The sequence below is a fragment of the Emys orbicularis genome, chromosome 24, assembly GCF_028017835.1.
Source record: "Emys orbicularis isolate rEmyOrb1 chromosome 24, rEmyOrb1.hap1, whole genome shotgun sequence".
NCBI lineage: Eukaryota > Metazoa > Chordata > Testudines > Emydidae > Emys > Emys orbicularis.
The window spans coordinates 7,577,529-7,597,725 of NC_088706.1; the positions used below are offsets into that span (position 1 = coordinate 7,577,529).

Consider the following 20,197-nt stretch of genomic DNA (forward strand, 5'->3'; position numbering starts at 1 on the left):
GACAAGCAGAGTTTTAAAGCTTGCCTTAATCTGAAAATGAATATTTTTAAAAAGGCCCCTTCTTACTACAGAGCTGTGCCCCGTGTGAGTGCTCAGAATCTGGTCTGCTGACTTTACTGACAACAATAATTTACTTCTTTTTACTCTTAGCCATGCAAGAGCCAACACAGCTGAGAGAGTCAGTTTTGGATTCTATTCCTTCTTATGCATCATCAACTGATTGGAATTACAGTTGTTAACAAATCATTTTCACCTGTACAAATCTATTCAGACAAATGGGATTGCATAGGTGTCACTTCATTAGTTGGCTACCAGGGTCCATCGATCACTTTAAATAGTCCTGTTACTCTTTTCTGCTGATAGCTAACTTCAGTGTCCTCCTGATATCAAGATCATATGGCTAATGTGGCTTGGCTGTGTGCATCTTTCTATTCTTTATGCCAAAACTAATAAGGATAGTAGCAAAATTTGCATCATTGAAATATAGCAGAATTTACATTTGAGCAACTGAGTCTGCATTAGGCGCAATTGATCTAGAATGCCATGGAATTGGTGCACCGAGGACAGGTCAGAAACCAGATAGAGGGATAAAGTGAGTCCCTTTACAACTTGTAGCAGGCATCAGTTTCATAGAGGTGAGCAGAATTTCCAAAGTGCTATGTGAGAAGTTAGCAGCTGTACTCCTGTTGACATAAATCAGGGTAGAGCATCTAAGACGAGGCTCTTCCCTTTAACGCTCAGGCTTTGTCTACACTGGGAGATGGTGTTCCGACACTGACAGAAAAATTCCTTCCATTGGTATAGGCTGCGTCTACACTAGAAACATAGAATCTCAGGGTTGGAAGGGACCTCAGGAGGTCATCTAGTCCAACCCCCTGCTCAAAGCAGGACCAATTCCCAACTAAATCATCCCAGCCAGGGCTTTGTCAAGCCTGACCTTAAAAACCTCTAAGGAAGGAGATTCCACCACCTCCCCAGTGCTTCACCACCCTCCTAGTGAAAAAGTTTTTCCAAATATCCAACCTAAACCTCCCCCACTGCAACTTGAGACCATTACTCCTTGTTCTGTCATCAGGTATCACTGAGAACAGTCTAGATCCATCCTCTTTGGAACCCCCTTTCAGGTAGTTGAAAGCAGCTATCAAATCCCCCCTCATTCTTCTCTTCTGCAGACTAAACAATCCCAGTTCCCTCAGCCTCTCCTCATAAGTCATGTTCCCCAGCCCCCTAATCATTTTTGTTGCACTCCGCTGGACTCTTTCCAATTTTTCCACATCCTTCTTGTAGTGTGGGGCCCAAAACTGGACACAGTACTCCAGATGAGGCCTCACCAATGTCGAATAGAGGGGAATGATCACGTTCCTCAATCTGCTGGCAATGCCCCTACTTATACAGCCCAAAATGTCATTAGCCTTCTTGGCAACAAGGGCACACTGTCGACTCATATCCAGCTTCTCGTCCACTGTAACCCCTAGGTCCTTTTCTGCAGAACTGCTTCCTAGCCATTCGGTCCCTAGTCTGTAACAGTGAATGGGATTCTTCCGTCCTAAGTGCAGACACTAGCAGGCTGGGCCAGCAAAGTTATGCCAACAAACCTATGCCAGTTGAGGCTCTGTAGTGTAGACATAGCATTAGCTCTAAATGATGAAGGGGGAGGGAGGGCTTTCAGTGGCATAAATGGGAGTTATGCATCCAGCCTCTATTTACTTTCAGTGGAAATTGGGTGCTTGACTTCTATTTGTGCCTCTGAAAATCTCCTCTTTGTCGCTCGATGCTGTTCTTCTTGCCACTGCCCTGGAACATCCAGCTCCTGTGAGTGCAAATGTCCTCCCAAGATACAGGGCAACATTGTGAACAGCTCTTCAGAGAGTAGGAATCATCACTATGTGTAGGAGTTCTGTTTATGTTCTAGCCTTGTCAGCAGCACAAGTGAATCTTAGCAGCAGGCATCAACATATTTGCCTCTTCCGTTCCCAAGAAGCATGGAACAGCTTTGAAGGAAGGTGGAAATTATCCAAGGAGGTTTTCACTCTGTTAAAAAAAAAATCACTATGTAAAATGTCATTCTGGGGCTCCAAATCACATTTGCTCAGTTTACATATCAATGGTTTTTCTAATGGCCAGTGCTGCAAACTTCACTTGGGATCTGAAAATCCAGCTGGGTTCTCTGTGTTTATGGCATCATCCTCAGTAGTAAAGAGTCTGCAGTTGTAACAAATCTGACAATGTTGATGATGCAAGTGTGAGGAAAATAAGATCCAGCTCCCACCCTCCTTCCTATCCCTTTTGGATGTTCAGGGTCACTGGGAGAGAAAAACTTTTCAGTAAAGGTGAGTACATGTGACTTGAAGGCACAGGGAGTAGCAGATATTTGAGATGGTGCCACTTTCACATGGTTCCTCTTACAACTGTAGCTACACTTTACAAATATTTCTTATAGACCAGGTGCTTCGGGATCTGACCCTGCCAAGGTCCTGAGCATCCCCTGCAAGCATCAGGCCCATAGAGGGCAATTTGATACTGGAGCAATATACTACTACTCCACTTGAGATGTAGGCTCATACAACACTGTGAAAAGTCCTTAGGAAAAATGGAAATGAGATTAAGGTGCAATTCTGATCCTACTGCATTACAAAGGAGCTCACAAATGAGATTGTTTCTTCTCCTTGAGACAGTTTATTCCCCTGTTTATATTAATGTATACATTTATCTTCTTCACCAAAGGTCTTGTGCTGGCCAGCTGTTTACTTGCAAATAACGTGGGCCCCAGGACTAGTACAGATGTGATGCTATTTCGTAACTTCGGAGAGAGAATTATTCTTATATCTATAAATTTGTCACATTGTACTGATGCAACTAGAATCTTTTTATAAATAAAATTTTTTAGATACCTTTCAAAAATACATTCAGCCAGGGAGGCAAAGCAGCCGATACTTGATATAATGGAGTTGTATGTAGGGTTGTCAACTTTCTATTGGCACAAAACCGAACACCCTAGCCCCACCCCTTCCCCTGAGGCTCACTCTCCCCCACCCTCACTCACTTTCACTGGGCTGGGGCAGGGGGTTGGGTTGCGGGAGAGGGCTCTAAATGGGGGTGTGGGCTCTGGGATGGGGCCAGAAATGAGGAGTTCAGGGTGTGGGAGGGGGCTCTGGGCTGGGGTAGGGAGTTGGGGTGCTGGAGGGGGTGAGGGCTCTGGGGTGCAGGAGGGGGCTGGGGGTTGGGGTGCAGGAGGGGGTACAGGCTCTGGGCTGGGGGTGCAGGCTCTGGGCTGGGGCCGGAGATGAGGAGTTCAGGGTGTGGGAGGGGGCTCTGGGCTGGGGTAGGGAGTTGGGGTGCTGGAGGGGGTGAGGGCTGGGGCTGTGGGCTCTGGGGTGCAGGAGGGGGCTCCGGGTTGGGGGGGTGATGGGGGTTGGGGTGTAGGAGGGGGTACAGGCTCTGGGCTGGGGGTGCAGGCTCTGGGATGGGGCCAGAGATGAGGGGCTTGGGGTGCACAAGGGGACTCCGGGTTTGGAGGTGCTCAGGGCTGGGGCAGCTGGCCGCTTCTGGGGCGCAGCGTGGGGCCCCAGGACAGGTAGGGACTAGCCTGCCTTGGCTCTGCAGCACTGCTGACCAGACTTTTAACGGCCCGGTCGGCGGTGCTGACTGGAGCCGCCAGGGTGCCTTTTCAACCGGGTGTTCTGGTCGAAAACCGGACACCTGGTCACCCTAGTTGTATGCAAACCTATTCTGCACACAGTTCCCAAGGAGAATGGAGTGTATATATGATTTGGTGTCTAGGAACAGGATATGAACTATGATCAAGAATATGACTTGGCCATCTCTTGTATCTGCAGTATTTGGTTCTTGGTCCTTTAGCTGTATTTTGAGCAGTGAGCTGAGAATATATTATTCCTGTAGCAATTGTCTTGTCCTGTCCCTGTCCAGGAGAAACATAAAAGAGAAAATGACTCACAAGCTGTTTGGGGCTGGGTGGAGTTGAGAGAGAAAAAACATGATTGCGCAGGGTCAGAGCTGGTTAGAAAAATGGAAAAATAACTCTGAAAAATATTGAAGTTGTTTCTATTTTGCGTGGTCAAAACAGAACAATCTCTTGTTCAGTTCTCCAGCTTCCCCAACTTTTCTGTGACATTTTTGAAAAAAAGAAATTTTTTTTTCATATTAGATATTTTAAAATTTCAGTGTCCCGTCCTCCCCCTTGCTTTCCTTTTTTCCTCTTTGTCATGGAGTGCAATACAATGAATAATATCCAGAGTTTGGGTTTTTTCCTCCATTTTCCTTTTTTTCCTTTTGCCTCAAACTTTTTTTTCCAGAGTTGAGGAAGTTTTGAGACGTTAGTGTCCGACAGAAAGATCTAAATAAAGGGAAAGAATGAAAAAGAGTGTTTGTGTGTGAAGAGACTCTAGAAGTCTTAATTCTGTTGCATTCAGTGGCAAAAGGGGAAGAAGAGAGAAGAAACAAAACCTCAAGATTTGGAATTTCTAAATCTTTGGTTTTGATAAGAAACCAGAAAGGAAATATGAGTGTGGGTTTTTATTTATTTATTTATTTTAAGCTTTCAGTTTAGAGATAAAAGATCACTTTGAATTTTTTTTTTTTAAACAAAATCTGCTCTAGTCAGGGTATCCTCACCATTGCAGGAACATATTACTGTCAAAAGGGGCATGGCTCTAGTACATGTACCCCAGAGGGTACGCAGAGGTCTTCCAGGGGGTCCATCAACTCATCTAGATATTTGCCTAGTTTTACAACAGGCTACATAAAAAGCACTAGCGAAGTCAGTACAAACTAAAATTTCATACAGACAATGACTTGTTTATACTGCTCTGTATACAATACACTGAAATGTAAGTACAATATTTATATTCTTATCGATTTATTTTATAATATGGTAAAAATGAGAATGTGAGCCATTTTTCAATAATAGTGTGCGGTGACACTTTTGTGTGTTTGTCTGATTTTGTAAGCAAGTAGTTTTTAAGTGAAATGAAACTTGGGGTATGCAAGACATTAGACTCCTGAGAGGGTACAGTTGTCTGGAAAGGTTGAGATCCAGTGCTCTAACCCACCGTGTCATTGTTACATTGCTGGGTATATAATCAAATTGTTTGGCACTTGGCTTTGTTTAAACACGTAGAGGTCGCTAAATGTGCTAAGACCGGGTAGGAAAGAAATTGTAGTTCTTGATCTTCGAGTATACTTCTGTCCCAGTGAGGAGTAGTTGCACTTCTGCTATGACACAACAATTTCCCAATGCTATTTTTTGTTGTTGTTATATTTATATTCAGAAACACATTTTCTGCGCCTTCCCTTTCCTTCTCTTTCTGTGGAACAATTGTGTACATTTATCTTAATATAATACAGCAGTAATATAAGAACCCAAACTAAAAAGAATCCTCCAAGTAGGCTGGTAGTTACCTTTCTCTGACAGGTCATAGACCTTCTACTGGGATTTTATTCGTTTGGACTCTGATTACATGAGCTCCTTTTCTTTGAGAACTGCAAATTAGTGAAGTTGTCTCTTCTCTATCTGATCTCCTCTGTGCTCTCTCTAGCAGTGAGCATGCAGAATTCAGAGGGCGGATCAGATTCAGCGACTTCTGTGGCACTGCGTACTTCTGCGTCTGCTCAAGCTCCAGTAGTGCAGCCAGTGCCAGCCTCCCAGCAGGTAATGTTGCTACAGCAGTTAATGCTGTCTCCATGGAAAATAAACCTAATTTTAATGCTGAATATGCTTTAACTCTTGGCTCAAAGGATTTTGTTAAAAAATCAACCTGAAGTGTGTGTGTGTGTGTGTGTGTGTGTGTGTGTGTGTGTGTGTGTGTGTAAGTGGTGATGAAGCCTACCTAGATATTGCATTGATAAATGCCATCGAAATGTTTGTAATAAAAACATACACTTTGATTTAAGGCATGAGACTTGGATTTTAATTTAGCCATGTTGCTAAGAAAACTCTTTCCTGCCAATTTGGGTTTTTGATCCATTGCAGTGTCCTGATGTCATTATTTGATGTGTCAATAAAAGCAATAAAGATGCAAATTGTACCACGTCGTTTAAAAAGGCATCTCCTGGAGTTGAGATATATCAAAATCAGCAGAATTTTGTATGTGTCTGTGTGTGGGGGGAGGGGGGGGAAATCAGAAAAAACCCCATAGTTGGGTTTTTTGGCGGAGAGGGAGGGATTTTGGAGGTATTTTCTTCACTTTTTGAGTGTGTATTGCTTTGACACGTTTACATACATATAACATGTCTGAAAGTTTTTGTGATACTAGAAATATTAGGTTCTAATTTCAATCTGTGAATGAAAATTTTATTTGAAAATATTAAAGGGAAGTGATGAGAAAATTGAGGGTCCACTTATGTCTCTTAGGGAACCATGAGAAAGTTTTTATAGAACTGTTCAGAAAGGATGGGGAACAGGTGGAAGGATGGAGTGATTGATTGGAGAGAGAGGTGTAGCTAGTAGGTAAAATTAACTATCATTGGATGTTGAAGAGGGGAGAGGATGGAGTCGGGAACTGCTTGGACACTTGGTTGGCTAGAATCTTGCGCTGCCCACCTTGCAGAGTATAATGTGGTCCTGTTATGAAGTTGGCTCGCTCATCATATTTTTTGATCTTCAGTGTTGATTTCACCAGAAGGTTGTTTCTCATTCTAACGATTAAAGGATAGGAATATAATTAATGCCATCTACATGATTTAATGGAAAATAGCTCTTGTCAAGCAAACCTGACTTCATTCTTTGAGATTACAGGTTTGGTTGATAAAGGTAACTGCGTAGATATAATAAACGTTTGTATGGCATTTGACATAGTGTCACACAAAATTCTGATTTAAAAAATTAGCATGGTAGAATATCAATCAAGCACACATTAAAATGATTAAGAACGGGCTAACTGACAGATCTCAAAAGTAGTTGTCAATAGGGAATCATCATCAAAAAGTGGGGTTGTTTTCTAGAGGGGTTCCACAGGAATTGGTACTAGACTCGACACTCTTCCGCATTTTCATCAGTTGTGGAAATAAATATAAAATCGATGTTGATAAAATTTGTGGATGACACAAAGACTGGGGGAGTAGTAAATCATGATGAGGACAGGGCAGTCATACAGAGCAATCTGGCTCGCTTGTGGGCCTGTTTGAACAAAATGCGTTTTAATACAGCCAAGGCAAGGGAACAAGGAATACAGGCCATACCTACAGAATGGGGAACTGTATCCTAGAAAGCACTGAACAGGATTTAGGGGTCATAGTGGACAAGCAACTGAACATGAGCTCCCAGTGTGATGCTGAGGCAAAAAGGGCTAATGTGGTCCTTCAGTGAATTAAGAGGGGAATAGTAAATAGGAGTCGAGAGGTGATTTTACCTCTGTATATGGCATTGGTCAGACCAATACTGTTTACACTTTTGCTGTCCATATTTTAAAAAGGATTTTGAAAAATGGGAGGGGGTGGGGAAAAAAGAGCCACAAAAATTATTTGGGGGCTAGAGAAAAGGTCTTAGAGTGAGAGACAGCAGAGTTCAGTCTCTTTAGTTTATCAAAAAGAATGAAGTGACAAGATTAGTGTATAAATGCCTTCACCAGGAGAAAATACTGGGTACTAAAGGGCTCTTTAGTCTACCAGAGAAAGGCAGAACAAGAACCAATAGCTGAAAGCTGAAGCCAGACAAATTCAAATGATAAATAAGATAGAAATTGATGACGGTGATTAACCATTGGAACAAGCTACCAAGGGAAGTGGTGGATTCTCCATTTCTTAATGTCTTCAGATTAAGACTGGATGCCTTTCTGGAAGGTATACTTTAGCCATATGTACGTTATGCCTTAGTCAAGCACAAGTTATTGGGCTCAACACGGGGTAACTGGGTGAAATTCAATGGCCTGTGATATGCAGCAGGTCAGACTAGATGATCTACTGATCCTTTCTGGCCTTAAACTCTATTTGTGTGGAGTGAAGTAATGAAAACAGATGACTCTTCTTAAGTAAAATGTAAACTTTGTCAAGAGTCCAGCAGCAAGATAGAAAAGAATCATGCCTCTCTTGAAAAAGTCTAGTAAATCAGTTTATTCAGATTCATTTAGTGGCCCATTTGACCCTGAAGAAACATTGTTTATTAAAGGATTAGCAGAATATTACTCTGGAGGAGCAGAATATTGAGTTTGATCCTGGAACATTGATTTTGGATGCCACAGATGTCGTCGAAAGATACCCACACTAAAAATTTAAATTCCTCTTCCAGGCCTTCCAGCAGCTCTTCAACATTAGTTTCTTTCTAAAGCAATCTCTGTTCATCATCAACAGTTCAAACATGTCACAGGTCAATCTGTGATTATGCCATTAAGAACAACTGAAAGGCAAAGCCTTAAAGGTTTCAACTTCTTATCAAGTTCTTTTATGCTAACATCACTTTTAATGTAGCACAAAAAGAGCAATTTGAAGAAGTGATTGTCCAGGTCAAATTGCTTCAATCTCCTCCAGACAGACTTAAACTTGCAGACCCACTACTAGATTCTGCAAGCGAATAATAAGAGAAAAAAAATTAAAGGAAGCGGTCGGAAAATCAACTTTGACATTAGTGTAGAATGGCTGTTCGGACATGGCAAATTATGCAATAATGGCTTCAAGGATCCAGAATTAAAAATGCATTTCAATTTAATGTTATTGGCTCTACATCTGAAAAGAGAGAACTCAGAAGGGGTTAGTGCTCATCATGGCACTGAATGGAGATCAATAAATGTATTTGCTTTGTTCCTTGTAGGGATTATGGCAGAAGTGAACTTTGAAAAAGGGTAGTGGCCTGGGGTAGCAGCTTTTGAAGAGTTTTCCCTGCATAGGAGAAATGCAGGCATGGGGAAAGATGCAGAGATTTTCCACGATAGTTGTGGTTGACCTTTTGTTTTAAGACCAGTTTCTGCTAGTCCCTGGGGTGGCTGCTTAAACCACGTTTCACTTAAAGATGGGCCCAACCAAACCATTTGGATCCACATCTGAGCTCTCCCCAAAGTTTAGGGTATTGGGTTTGGGGCCCATGTCCAGTTTAACTGTAGTTTAGACTAAATGGAAAATGTGTGGAGGGAGCGTATGTGGGTAGCCATAAAGTATGGTGGGGCTGCTGCCTTTATTTGGGGATTTGGAGCAAATCCTCTAGTAAGTGTATTGCAGGAAATGGCCTAGACAGAATGGGGTGTTCTTGGTCTAACTGTAACACTGTGTCTAAATGCATATGTCTCATTTATTTTTTCAGAGGGTTTTGGTTCAAACAACAAGCTCTTCTCCCAAAGGAGCACAGATGCAGCAGATCTCCATTCCCAGAGTTCAGCAGGTCTCACAGCAGGTAAGATCAATGGAGTTGGGGAGCAAATGCTATTGCTATGCAGTCATTTGAAAGCAAAAACAACCTGCAGCCCCTCCCTTACCCACATGTCCAGCATGGGCTGCTTGAAACTATATAGGCTATCTCTTTAATCAATTAAAATATGGATTTTTTTTTGTAGAGCAGTGTCTGATCAGAGAACTTGAGATGGCAGGGAGAGCCGTTTCCTCTGTTCTTTCATGTGATCATTCCTTATTTTAGGCTGATGATAAAGGAGATTCTCTCAAGGTTGTTTAAAGTTTAAAATCAAATTCTCCTCGACACCTGTCTTGCATCAGGTTTCACTTTATAGAGTCTAGGGAGAGATTTATTTTAAAATTATTTTTATAAATATTAAAAAATAATTATTTCACTCTTCTGAAAAGATGACTGTCTAGAGCCAATGGTTTTTAAAAATATCCTGACTTGCATACACATAGTAGGCCCAAACAAGCAGTTGTGCTGGCGAAGTGTGTGTTTGCATGTACAGAACGGATGGGTGTGAGAACAGTGTTGTTTGTGCAAAGAATTGTCCGTGTGTATTTTAGTTGTGTGAACTTTGATGTGAAATTTTAAAAAAGAAGGGCTTTAAAAAAATACATTCCAAAAATAGGACAAATATAAAGTTAAAAGTTAATATTCATTCTTAAACAGCTTTGAGTGCCCTTTTAAATGCTAATTGCTTGTGTGTGTAGTGTCTTCCATAACTGCTTGTCAATAATTCATCTATAAACCCAGGATTGTCACATTTGTTTCAGGTGCAAACTGTGCAGCATGTATACCCAGCCCAGGTCCAGTATGTGGAAGGAGGAGAGGCTGTCTACACCAATGGAACCATGTAAGAGTCTCTGTCATTCACATTACTAGGGCCAATAAATGCCACCCTGACAGATGTAAAAGTTCATTTTTCTTTCTTTGAGAGACAGAGCACAATTGTGTCTGCCCTGAACGGTGGAGAGAGAGTACACAAAAAGCCTTATTCTCCACTTCATACACCCACCTTGCAGCTGGGTACAGTGTCGGTCCTTACGCTCGCCCCTGTAGCAAGGTTTGCTCCATTCTAGTGCTGCTGCCGGCACTAGCTCCCGTAAAGGGGAGAGTGAGCAAGAGGAGAAGCAGCACGCACTACCCTATGTAACGGGTGTGGCAGTGGCCATACTGCTTCTTTGATGCTGGAGACATTGTGTGTGCGAGAGACACAATTCCTCAAGGAGATCCCACCCTAAACCACATGGAGCTCACTCTATGGGCTGGTCTCTACTACCGCGGTAAATCGATCTAACTTACGCTACTTCAGTTACATGAATAACGTAACTGAAGTCGACATAGTTAGATCCACTTACCGCGGTGGCTACACTGTGCTGTGTCGATGGGAGAGCGTCTCCTGTCAACTTCCCTTACGCTTCTCGGGGAGGTGGAGTACACAAATCGATGGGAGAGCACTCTCCCATCAATTTAGCATGTCTTCACCAGATCCTCTAAATCGACACTCGCTGCAATCTACTGGTAAGTGTAGACATGCCCTATGTAAATGGATCCTATATTCCTTCTCCAAACCCTTTTGTATCTGTTAGGGAGCTGGGGTAAATAGAGCACCTAAAGGACTTAAAAACTTCAGTCTCATTTTCAAGAGAGACTTAGGCACTTAGGAGCTTCAGGCCAGTTGTACAATAGAAATTTTTGCCAGGACAGTAATGTTAGTTAGGGTTGTGAAGTTTTGTTTGTTTTTTAAAACAACATTTCTATACCAGAAAAAGCCCTGGTATAGATGCAATTTTTGCCAGTTTAGTGTATTTCATTTGGGGAATTGATACCGGAAGAAGCCCTCTTTTGACTTTATATAAACTGTGTCTGCACTGAGGGTTTGTTGGTAGCAAACATTTGTCAGTGTTGACTAGGCCTCAGTCTCATTTAGGCGTTTTTGGAAATTTTCCCCTAATTTCTGAAGAGCCAGGCTGTCAGAAGGCTCCTTCTTGGGCTCTGTGCTCTCTCATGCTGTACCCAACATTCCACCGCTGACAAAGCAAATGTTCCAAAGGGCTCTGGCGTGACGCCTGCTTCAGGGCTGTCATTGGAGAGATTAATGTTGTCAACTGACTTCTATATCTGAACTAAATTTTAGTAGAGCAAATCCCGTCCGCAATGGAGTCGAGGCTTTTTAAAAAACTTACTGAAGATCACAGTGTGAGAGTGAAATTAGATATTTAAGCTCCTCTCCGTTCACGGGTGCTTCACATCCTAACCGTATTGTTCCTTTGACAGCCGAGCCGCCTACTCCTACAACACCGAAGCTCAGATTTATGCCCCCAGCAGCGCAGCTTCCTATTTCGAACCGCAGGGAGGTGGAGCACAGGTGACTACAGCGGCATCCTCTCCTACAGCCATTCCCTCTCACAGCATGGTGGGCATCACTATGGACATTGGGGGAAGTCAGATCCTCTCCAGCTCAGGAGCCTATCTCATTCATGGGGGGATGGAAAACACTAGACACTCTCTGTCACTAACTTCACGCTCCTCTCCAGCAACGGTATGTAGCCCTGAAGGTATTGTCACTACAGGGCCAGGAATTGTTCATGGGAAACTGAAAGGACTTCAGAAAATAAATAAGATGTGTGTGTAATATATATACTATAACATGAATGAGAGGAAGAGAACACATGCTGGTGTGGTGCAGGTGTTTTATTAGCATGAGCTTGGGATGTCTCCTTACTCATGAGATTAAGGGGTAACTTGATTACAGACTCTAAGTATAGACTTGGGGAAGAAATATTTAATAATGGGCCCTTTATTCTGGCAGAGAAATATATCACGATCCAATGGCTGGAAGTTGAAGTTAGACAAATTCAGGCTGGAAATAAGGTGTAAATTTTTGACAGTGAGGGTAACTAACTGTTGGAACAATTCACCAAAGGTCGTGGTGGATTCCCCATCACTGATAATTTTTAAATCAAGATTGGATGTTTTTCTAAGAGATCTGCTCTAGGAATTATTTTGGGCCGTTTGATGGCCTGTACGATACAGGGTGTCAGACTAGATGACCACAATGATCCTTCTGGCCTTGGAATTTGAGTCTATTGGTTTGTTAAGTAGATCATCTCAAACACATGTTGATAATATCTTTATGCTGCCCTGTGCCATCATGTAGTCTGTATATGCCATATAGCAAATACAATTTCAGAATATTTTAGAGTTTTAAAATATTTTTTATTGGGACTATATTTTTTGTGTTCCTCCACCTGTGAAGTCTCGTGCCGAGTTCCCATGAGCCCAGCTGTACTGGACTCAATGGGATAAAAAAGCTTTTTTCTTTAATATTTAAAAATATCAGGGGTGTTATGTCAGAACTTTCCAGTCTTAAACGCAAGTGCTAATTGGGTGCTAATGTCCTGTTAGAACACCGGTCATCTCCTTTCCAAACGGCTGGTGTGTATATATAAATATGTAGATTTTATTAGAAATGTATATGGCTAGCACCCGCTACATTGAGGAAAAATGGGAACTGCTAATTGGAGAACGCTCTTGAAAACATGGCCAATAAAATTCTCATTTCTAGCCCTGCATGGTTTTGAAATAAGACTTTAAATTTTTTGCATTTTCATGCCTAGAAGAGCTGTTGCTGATCCACAGCTGATTTTTGCCTGGTCTGGACCTTGGCAGGGGTAATTTCTTTTTGTTTTTTGGTGGGAATTTCCACATTTCGGGAGAAAGAAGGAGGAATCTTCTCCGGCAGGTTGTTTTTGAGATGAGGGGGGGAAGCCATTGTTGGAAGCTGTTAGAGTAAATGCCAGGTGGAACAGGAATGGTAGGAATTCATTTAGCACATGGATATCACCTCCACCTATGTGGCTTGTAGGTGTGTGTAAATACATAGATTTAATTTCAAATGCATTTGAAAAACAAAATACAGGGCCTTCCACTTATTTTGATCATGTCTGTTCTTGTCATTTTGAGTCAAATAAGTGCTGATCTTGTCACCTGAGTGGGGATGTATTTTAGTCTGCAGAGCAACATGGGATTACTCATGCGTCAGGTGCTCTGATACAATGGTGATGGATACAGTACAAGAACCTTAATAGAATTAAATGTCAATAGTATCATCTCACTGACAGGTCTAATTGCTGTAGCTGTCTTATCTTATGGGATTTTTCTTGGCTTTCTCTCTTCTTTGGCTTCATTCAGGATTTAGGCCCTTTACTGTTGAGACAGACCAGCAGGAACAATTCCTGCTCTAAATAGCTCACCGTCTAAGGACAGATAGACAAGAAGACAGGTTAGCAGTTAGAAGAAACAACAAATAATTTTTAAAAAAGCAAATATCCATGTGAACTAGATTCACTGAAGGTAGCACAGCAGAGGTGGGTCTTCAAAAGGGATGTAAGTGTGGCCAGGATAGGAGCCTTGCAGAGGGGCTTAAGAAGGGAGCACTGCATATGGAGCAGCAAGGAAGAAAGTGCAGAAATGTTCATGTGGATGGTTGAAGGTAGGAGAATGAGTGTAGTGGGTAGATGTGAACAACACAATGTGAGACAAGTGAAAATAAGTGGACAGGACAGAGTTCCCTAGAAGTTTGAAAGCAATGACAAGGAGCTTGGATTTCCTGCAATAGAAGGTGGGGAGCCAGCAGAAGGATTCAAAGAAGGGAGTGACCTGATCAAATTGATTATCAAGGAAAACGACTTTAGTTGCACCATTTTGTATAGACTGAAAAGAAGGCAGCATGGATGTTAAGGAGGAAGATAGGATATCTTAGTCAAGATAGGATTTAATGAGGCCCGGCATAAGAGATTCAGCTGTGGGGATGGAAAGAAAAAGGCAGCTCATGGTGATATTGAAGAGGAGGAAGCAGCAGAATTTGGGTGTGGCCTGGGTGAATGGGAGAAGACCAGGAGGGTAGTGGTGCTGTCAACAGTGACAGAACTGGGGAAGATGAGTGTTTGGGAGGGGAGATGAATGAAGCCGACAGCAAGACATTCAAGAGGAGAGGACAAATTATCTTCATATGTGAGATCTGTGGTCAAGAGCCAGCAGTCCCGAACTGGTAATAGCATAAGGAATGTTTCTGGTCTTAACTTGATCTTTGCTGGTAAAGCCTACTGAAATCCTGGCAAAAGGTTTACTTGTAAAGATTTGTGTGAACCTAAAAAACAAATTAGCATGTAAGCCACTCCCCCTCCCCAACCTCATAAGAGCATAAGAACGGCCATACTGGGTCAGACTAATGGTCCATATAGCCCAGTATCCTGTCTTCCAGCAGTGGCCAATGCCAGGTGCTTCAGAGGGAATGAACAGAACAGGTAATCATCAAGTGATCCATCCCCTGTCGCTCATTCCCAGCTTCTGGCAAACAGAGGCTAGGGACACCATCCCTGCCCATCCTGGCTAATAGCCATTGATGGACCTATCCTCCATGAACTTGTCTAGTTCTTTTTTGAACCCTGTTATAGTCTTGGCCTTCACAACATCCTCTGGCAAAGAGTTCCACAGGTTGACTGTACATTGTGTGAAGAAATACTTCCTTTTGTTTGTTTTAAACCTGCTGCCTATTAATTTCATTTAGTGACCCCTACTTCTTGTGTTATGGGAAGTAAATAACACTTCCTTATTTACTTTCTCCATACTAGTCATGATTCTGTAGACCTCTATCATATCTCCCCTTATTCCTCTCTTTTCCAAGTTGAAAAGTCCCAGTTTTATTAATCTCTCCTCATATGGAAACTGTTCCATACTCCTATAATTTTTGTTGCCCTTTTCTGTATCTTTTCCAATTCCAATATAACTTTTTTGAGATGGGGTGACCACATCTGCACACAGTATTCAAGATGTGGGTGTACCATGGATTTATATAGCGGCAATATGATATTTTCAGTCTTATTATCTAGCCTTTTCCTAATGATTCCCAACATTCTGTTAGCTTTTTTGACTGCTGCTGCACATTGAGTGGATGTTTTCAGAGAACTATCCACAATGACTCCAAGATCTCTTTCTTGAGTGGTAACAGCTAATTTTCATTTATCAACCTCTCTGCATGACTGTGATTATGGCTGGAATAGTGATATTCTCCATGGTCTATAGCTAGAAGCTCTACCAGGTGGGCTGAAAAGTAGGAATCATATGAAGTCATATGATGATGCCTATTCTAGGACAGGGGTGTGTGTGATGTCTGTTGTAGGAGAGGGTGTGTGTGTAATCAGATGTCCAGAGGCAGGAGAGCCTGATATTTTCATATCCATAGCTCCCCAGAACCCTTCTCTTCCTCTGGTCCTTTCTGAGCCCTAGTAATCTAGATGATTTTGCTCTTTGCTCAGGAAATGGGTTTGTACCCATTTTCACTCTCCACCAATTAGTGAGTAGCAGTTAATAGAGAACTGTCGTCACCTTATACACCAGTGTTCATGAAGTGAACCAGCAAAATCTTAAATAATGCATGTCTCTGGCTTGCCGGTTGACCTTTCTTGTTAGATAACAAAGATCTAGCTCCTCTCTGTCCTGGGCTAAAGCTGGGATGGAGGGAGGGAAAGATACAGCAGCCGATTTTCTTAAGGCGCTCTGCTGAACCACATTACCTTACACAACATATTTTTGGGGGCCGCACTATGGCCTCTCTGAGAATTTTTCCTAAAATACTTAATTAACTTTAGGAAAAACAAATAAATATGCACATATACATGTCCAGATCATTGTAATTTATTTATGTAGGTTTTTTTTGCAGACTCAATAATAAAAATAATGTGCAGTTGTCTCTGCTCTTTACTGGACCTAAACAGAATAGAAACAAAAATAAAGTGCTTTGCATGTTTTGATTTTTTTTTTAGATTGCTAGGTAATACAGGTCTGTCTCATCTTACGCTGGGGTTACGTTCTGCGGTCAGCGCGTAAAGCGAAAACTGCGCATAGTCAAAATTACATTGAGGGTAATGGCGGGCGGAATCGCCCGCACTACAGGAACAGTATTTAAATTGTTATTTTTCCCTTTGTTTTTTGTTTTTGCCGACCGCGTAAAGCTGAATTCGCGCATGTTAAATGCGCGTAAGATGCGACAGACCTGTAATTCTGCTACTGTGAAAAGTGATATTTGTATATTTGTTAATATCACTTTTCACAGCACGCTTACTCAGCCCTGGCATGCTGGGGGACAAATTAAGCCCTGGATGAGGAGGTGGGTAAGGAGGCAGGGGGGCCAGAGGCAATGGGGGTCTGGGGGAGGCAGCAGGGGTTGAGGTGATGGCGGGGGGTGAGTCCAGGGATGGAGCCCAAAACCCTGCGGTTGGGGGACAGAGCTACGCCGCCTGGCCAGAGTCTGCCGCCCACCACCCCAGGGCAGAAGCCTGAACCACACCACCCCTGAGAAGGTGGGGAACTCTCACTGGTTGCCTGTTCCTACAGTTTTTGTGGCTCCGGAAGGGGGTAGGAACCAACCCCTGCAGGCAGCCCCAGGGGAGGAGCCGCTATTTTGCTGCCTCCGCCTCCCCATCACAGCCCAGGAGGCTGTGGCTTCAAGAAAAGCCCCTGGTGGCCGCATGCAGCCACGGTGGCATTTGAGAAACGCTGCTTTAGGCCACAAAAGCCCCGTGGCAGCCCAAAGCAATTGATATTTCGAGTTGCCCGAACTTCAGTGTCTCTTCCACTAAAGTAGCAAATCATGGCGGAGCTGTTGTTGCCATTCTGATTAAAAGCATGCACCTTAATGGGGGGCTGTAAATATATTTAGGCACTTCCTACCAGCCTCTTCTTTTATTTATTTTTTTGGAAATGTAAAACGTAGCATGCACACTTCTTTAGGGCTGCGTTTATCACTGCACGCCTATGAGAGAGACTTGCTGCTTGTCTCTGCATTATGTGGGTGCATATACAATGCAGCTGCTCCACTGTCTCCCTGTCTCGAACATGGGAAGGAAACAGTGTCTCCCTATGACATTTTGACTCATTTCCTCAAGGCTACATCAGCAATCTGCCTGTGCTGATGAGTTTTGGTTCTTCCCAGTTATCACAGGATGCTGGAGATGTGTCTTAGAAACCACTGAAGCCTACCAAGTCCTTGAAACTGGACCTTTTTTGAGCTAGATAGTATCTTGTTAAGCTAAGGAGCACAGTAGTCTGCATACTTTGTACTGTATGTCACTGTCTATTTTCTGAGTGGAAACAAAGGAATTTATTCTGCAGGGTAGTGTACAGGAGGGAGGGGAGAACACCTAGGCACAGACATTGTGGAAACCACCTCTTTGGCTACTGAAGTAACCAGATCCATTCTGCTCATTTAGGGCTCTGGCAGATTTTGGCTTTGAAAATGGGTATTGTTCTACTTTACCTTATGGCCCCCTTCTAGCATGCAGTGGGTCACACTATAAACTGCAGCATAGGGAGTAAGCTAACATATATAAAGGAGACCATAAGCTGGGTGATCTCCATTCGGATAACAAATGCAAGGCAACAAATGGAGCAAGTGGGCTGTCAGCAACATGGTAACACTTACACCTGCAGTTTCACCCCAGCGATGTTCTGCATGTGTGATCCTGTAGAATTCTCTGTACCATACGACTGCTAAATGGTGGCAGATGCAGTATGTGTGCCATCTTGGCCAAGTCACCTTTGGGAAAGAGAATTTGGTAATGATGCTTCTTCCCTGGATATGTGTTATTAGTTATTATGATGACGTGTGCCTTCTTAGCCCATCGCCACTAATGGGCCAGGAATAGGGCCCTACCAAATTCACGCCATGAGTAACGCAACACAGACCATGAAAGCTGGTGTTTTGTGTGCTTTTACCCTATACTATACAGATTTCACGGGGGAGATGAGTGTTTCTCAAATTGGGGATCCTGACCCAAAAGGGAGTTGCAGGGGGGTTGCAAGGTTATTTTAGGAGATTGTGGTATTGCCACCCTTACTTCTGTGCTGAATTCAGAGCTGGGTGGCCAGAGAGCAGCAGCTATTGGCCGGGCGCCCAGTTCTGAAAGAAGCACCCTGCAGGCAGCAGCGCAGAAGTAAGGGTGCCAATACCATACCATGCCATCCTTACTTCTGCGCTGCTGCTGCTGCTGGCGGCGGCTCTGCCGTCAGAGCTGGGATCCTGGCCAGCAGCCACCGTTCACCAGATGCCCAGCTCTGAAGTCAGCGCTGCCGCCAGTCACAGCGCAGAAGTAAGGGTAGCACTACCGCAACCCCCCTACAATAACCTTGCGACCCCCCCCCCCCAACTCCTTTTTGAGTCAGGACCCCTACAGTTACACCACTGTGAAATTTCAGATTTAAATAGCTGAAATAATGAAATTTATGATTTTTAAAACCCTATGACTGTGAAATTGACCAAAATGGACCGTGAATTTGGTAGGGCCCTAGCCATGAATAAAGAGTTGCTTGGGCCTTCTCTACTACTGCGCATCTAGCGAGGGAACTGAAGGGTGTGTACCTGCCAAGACCTAAGCTTGGGTCTTATTTGCTTCACTTGTAAACAACCAGAGCCCTCTGTCACTGACAGCTTATACAGCTCAGGGAGCTGCATCCCTCTGTTACCAAGGTCACCAGTTGTTGCAGAAGATCCGAGAGCCCTCTGTCCAGGTCTTGGCCGGTGCATAAAGGGAGGATGCTTTTTGACTATTTTGTTTTAAAATGTATTTATTTGTAATGTTTGGCTACAGTTTACATAGGGGCTTTAGGAGGTCCCCATGTGGCATGCCAGGGCCACACATGTGATGGAGCTGGGCACGTACGCCATCTCTGTGTAGTCTGGGTACATGGGGAGGTGGGGATGTGGCCATGAGGCCCATGATTACATCGATCCAGTGGTTCCAAACCCTCCTGGGCATTCTGGGAACTGGAATAGCAGCTATGGAAGTACGCTGTGATCCCCTGGCAGGCTAGGAGCGGTGGACTCTGCTCCCTGCCCTAAATATCTGTGCCATTCTCCGTCTCCCTCCCTCCCCCCCCCCTGCCCCGCCCTCAGCCTGTTTCTTTGGGATTGGCAGGAGGGGTGAATTTCACCCTCCCTGAACTGGGCTCTCGAGCAATTGTCTTCATTGTTTATTTATTTAAACGCCTTTTCTGTTCCCTTTAAGAAAAGGCCCTTAAAGCAGCTCCAGCCCCACCCCATGAGGAAAAATCCAAAAGGGAAATAGAAAACAAGCTGAAAAGTATTGTCATCTGACACAGAATGAGAATGGTGAGATCTCTGTTGGAGGATGTATACAGGAGCAGCAGCATCGGCCTGACCCATCCCTGTAGGATTGTCTCACGAGGCACTGTAACCATTTGGGATAGGCTGGGCAGATACCCTTAACCCTGGCTGCATTTCAATTCCTGCTTACACCGTGTTCACGGCTAATGGCATCCCTCACCGTTAGGGAGAGCATGGCTACCAACATGGAGGGTTATTGAAAACGTGGGTCCCAATTCTCCATTGTGTAGTCAGTGACACCAGCGCAGAGGTGCTATGAGACACCAGATCAGAACAGCAGCATTGTACGCCCACTTTGCACTGATGTAAATGACTGCACAAGGTGCAAGGAAATGGAGACTCAGACCCGAGATGGTCAAGATCACTGGTTCTCAAACTTTTCAGGTTGACGATTTCCCCTACCCCCCACTTCCCATTGACTATGAAAGTGAGAGTAAAAAAATGTATCCGTGAAATAAGCTCATATCATTTGTATGTATTTTGAGAGATTGACAGATAATACTTGGCCTTGAAGGGCAAGGGAGAGGAGGGAACAAGATTTTATTTGCTTTAGATTGTAACAAATTTTTCAGTCCCTCATGACCCCACCCCCCTTCCCACATGTGCCTTTTGTAACCCCTCTGGGTGTTGCGACCCACCAGTCGGGAAATACTGGTCAAGTGGCTGTTTTC

At 43.5% G+C, this 20,197-nt stretch overlaps 1 protein-coding gene across 2 annotated transcripts in view; it reads left to right on the top strand.

Moving 5' to 3' along the window:
- The first annotated feature begins 5,563 nt into the window (after positions 1-5,563).
- RFX2 (regulatory factor X2) overlaps positions 5,564-20,197 on the top strand; it is a 52,366-nt gene continuing 37,732 nt past the window's right edge. For both annotated transcript variants that reach the window (XM_065422125.1, XM_065422126.1), the window contains exons 1-4: positions 5,564-5,668; positions 9,248-9,337; positions 10,114-10,193; positions 11,618-11,882. In XM_065422125.1, the coding sequence (XP_065278197.1) occupies positions 5,564-5,668; positions 9,248-9,337; positions 10,114-10,193; positions 11,618-11,882 (540 nt within the window). The remainder of the gene's footprint in view (positions 5,669-9,247; positions 9,338-10,113; positions 10,194-11,617; positions 11,883-20,197) is intronic.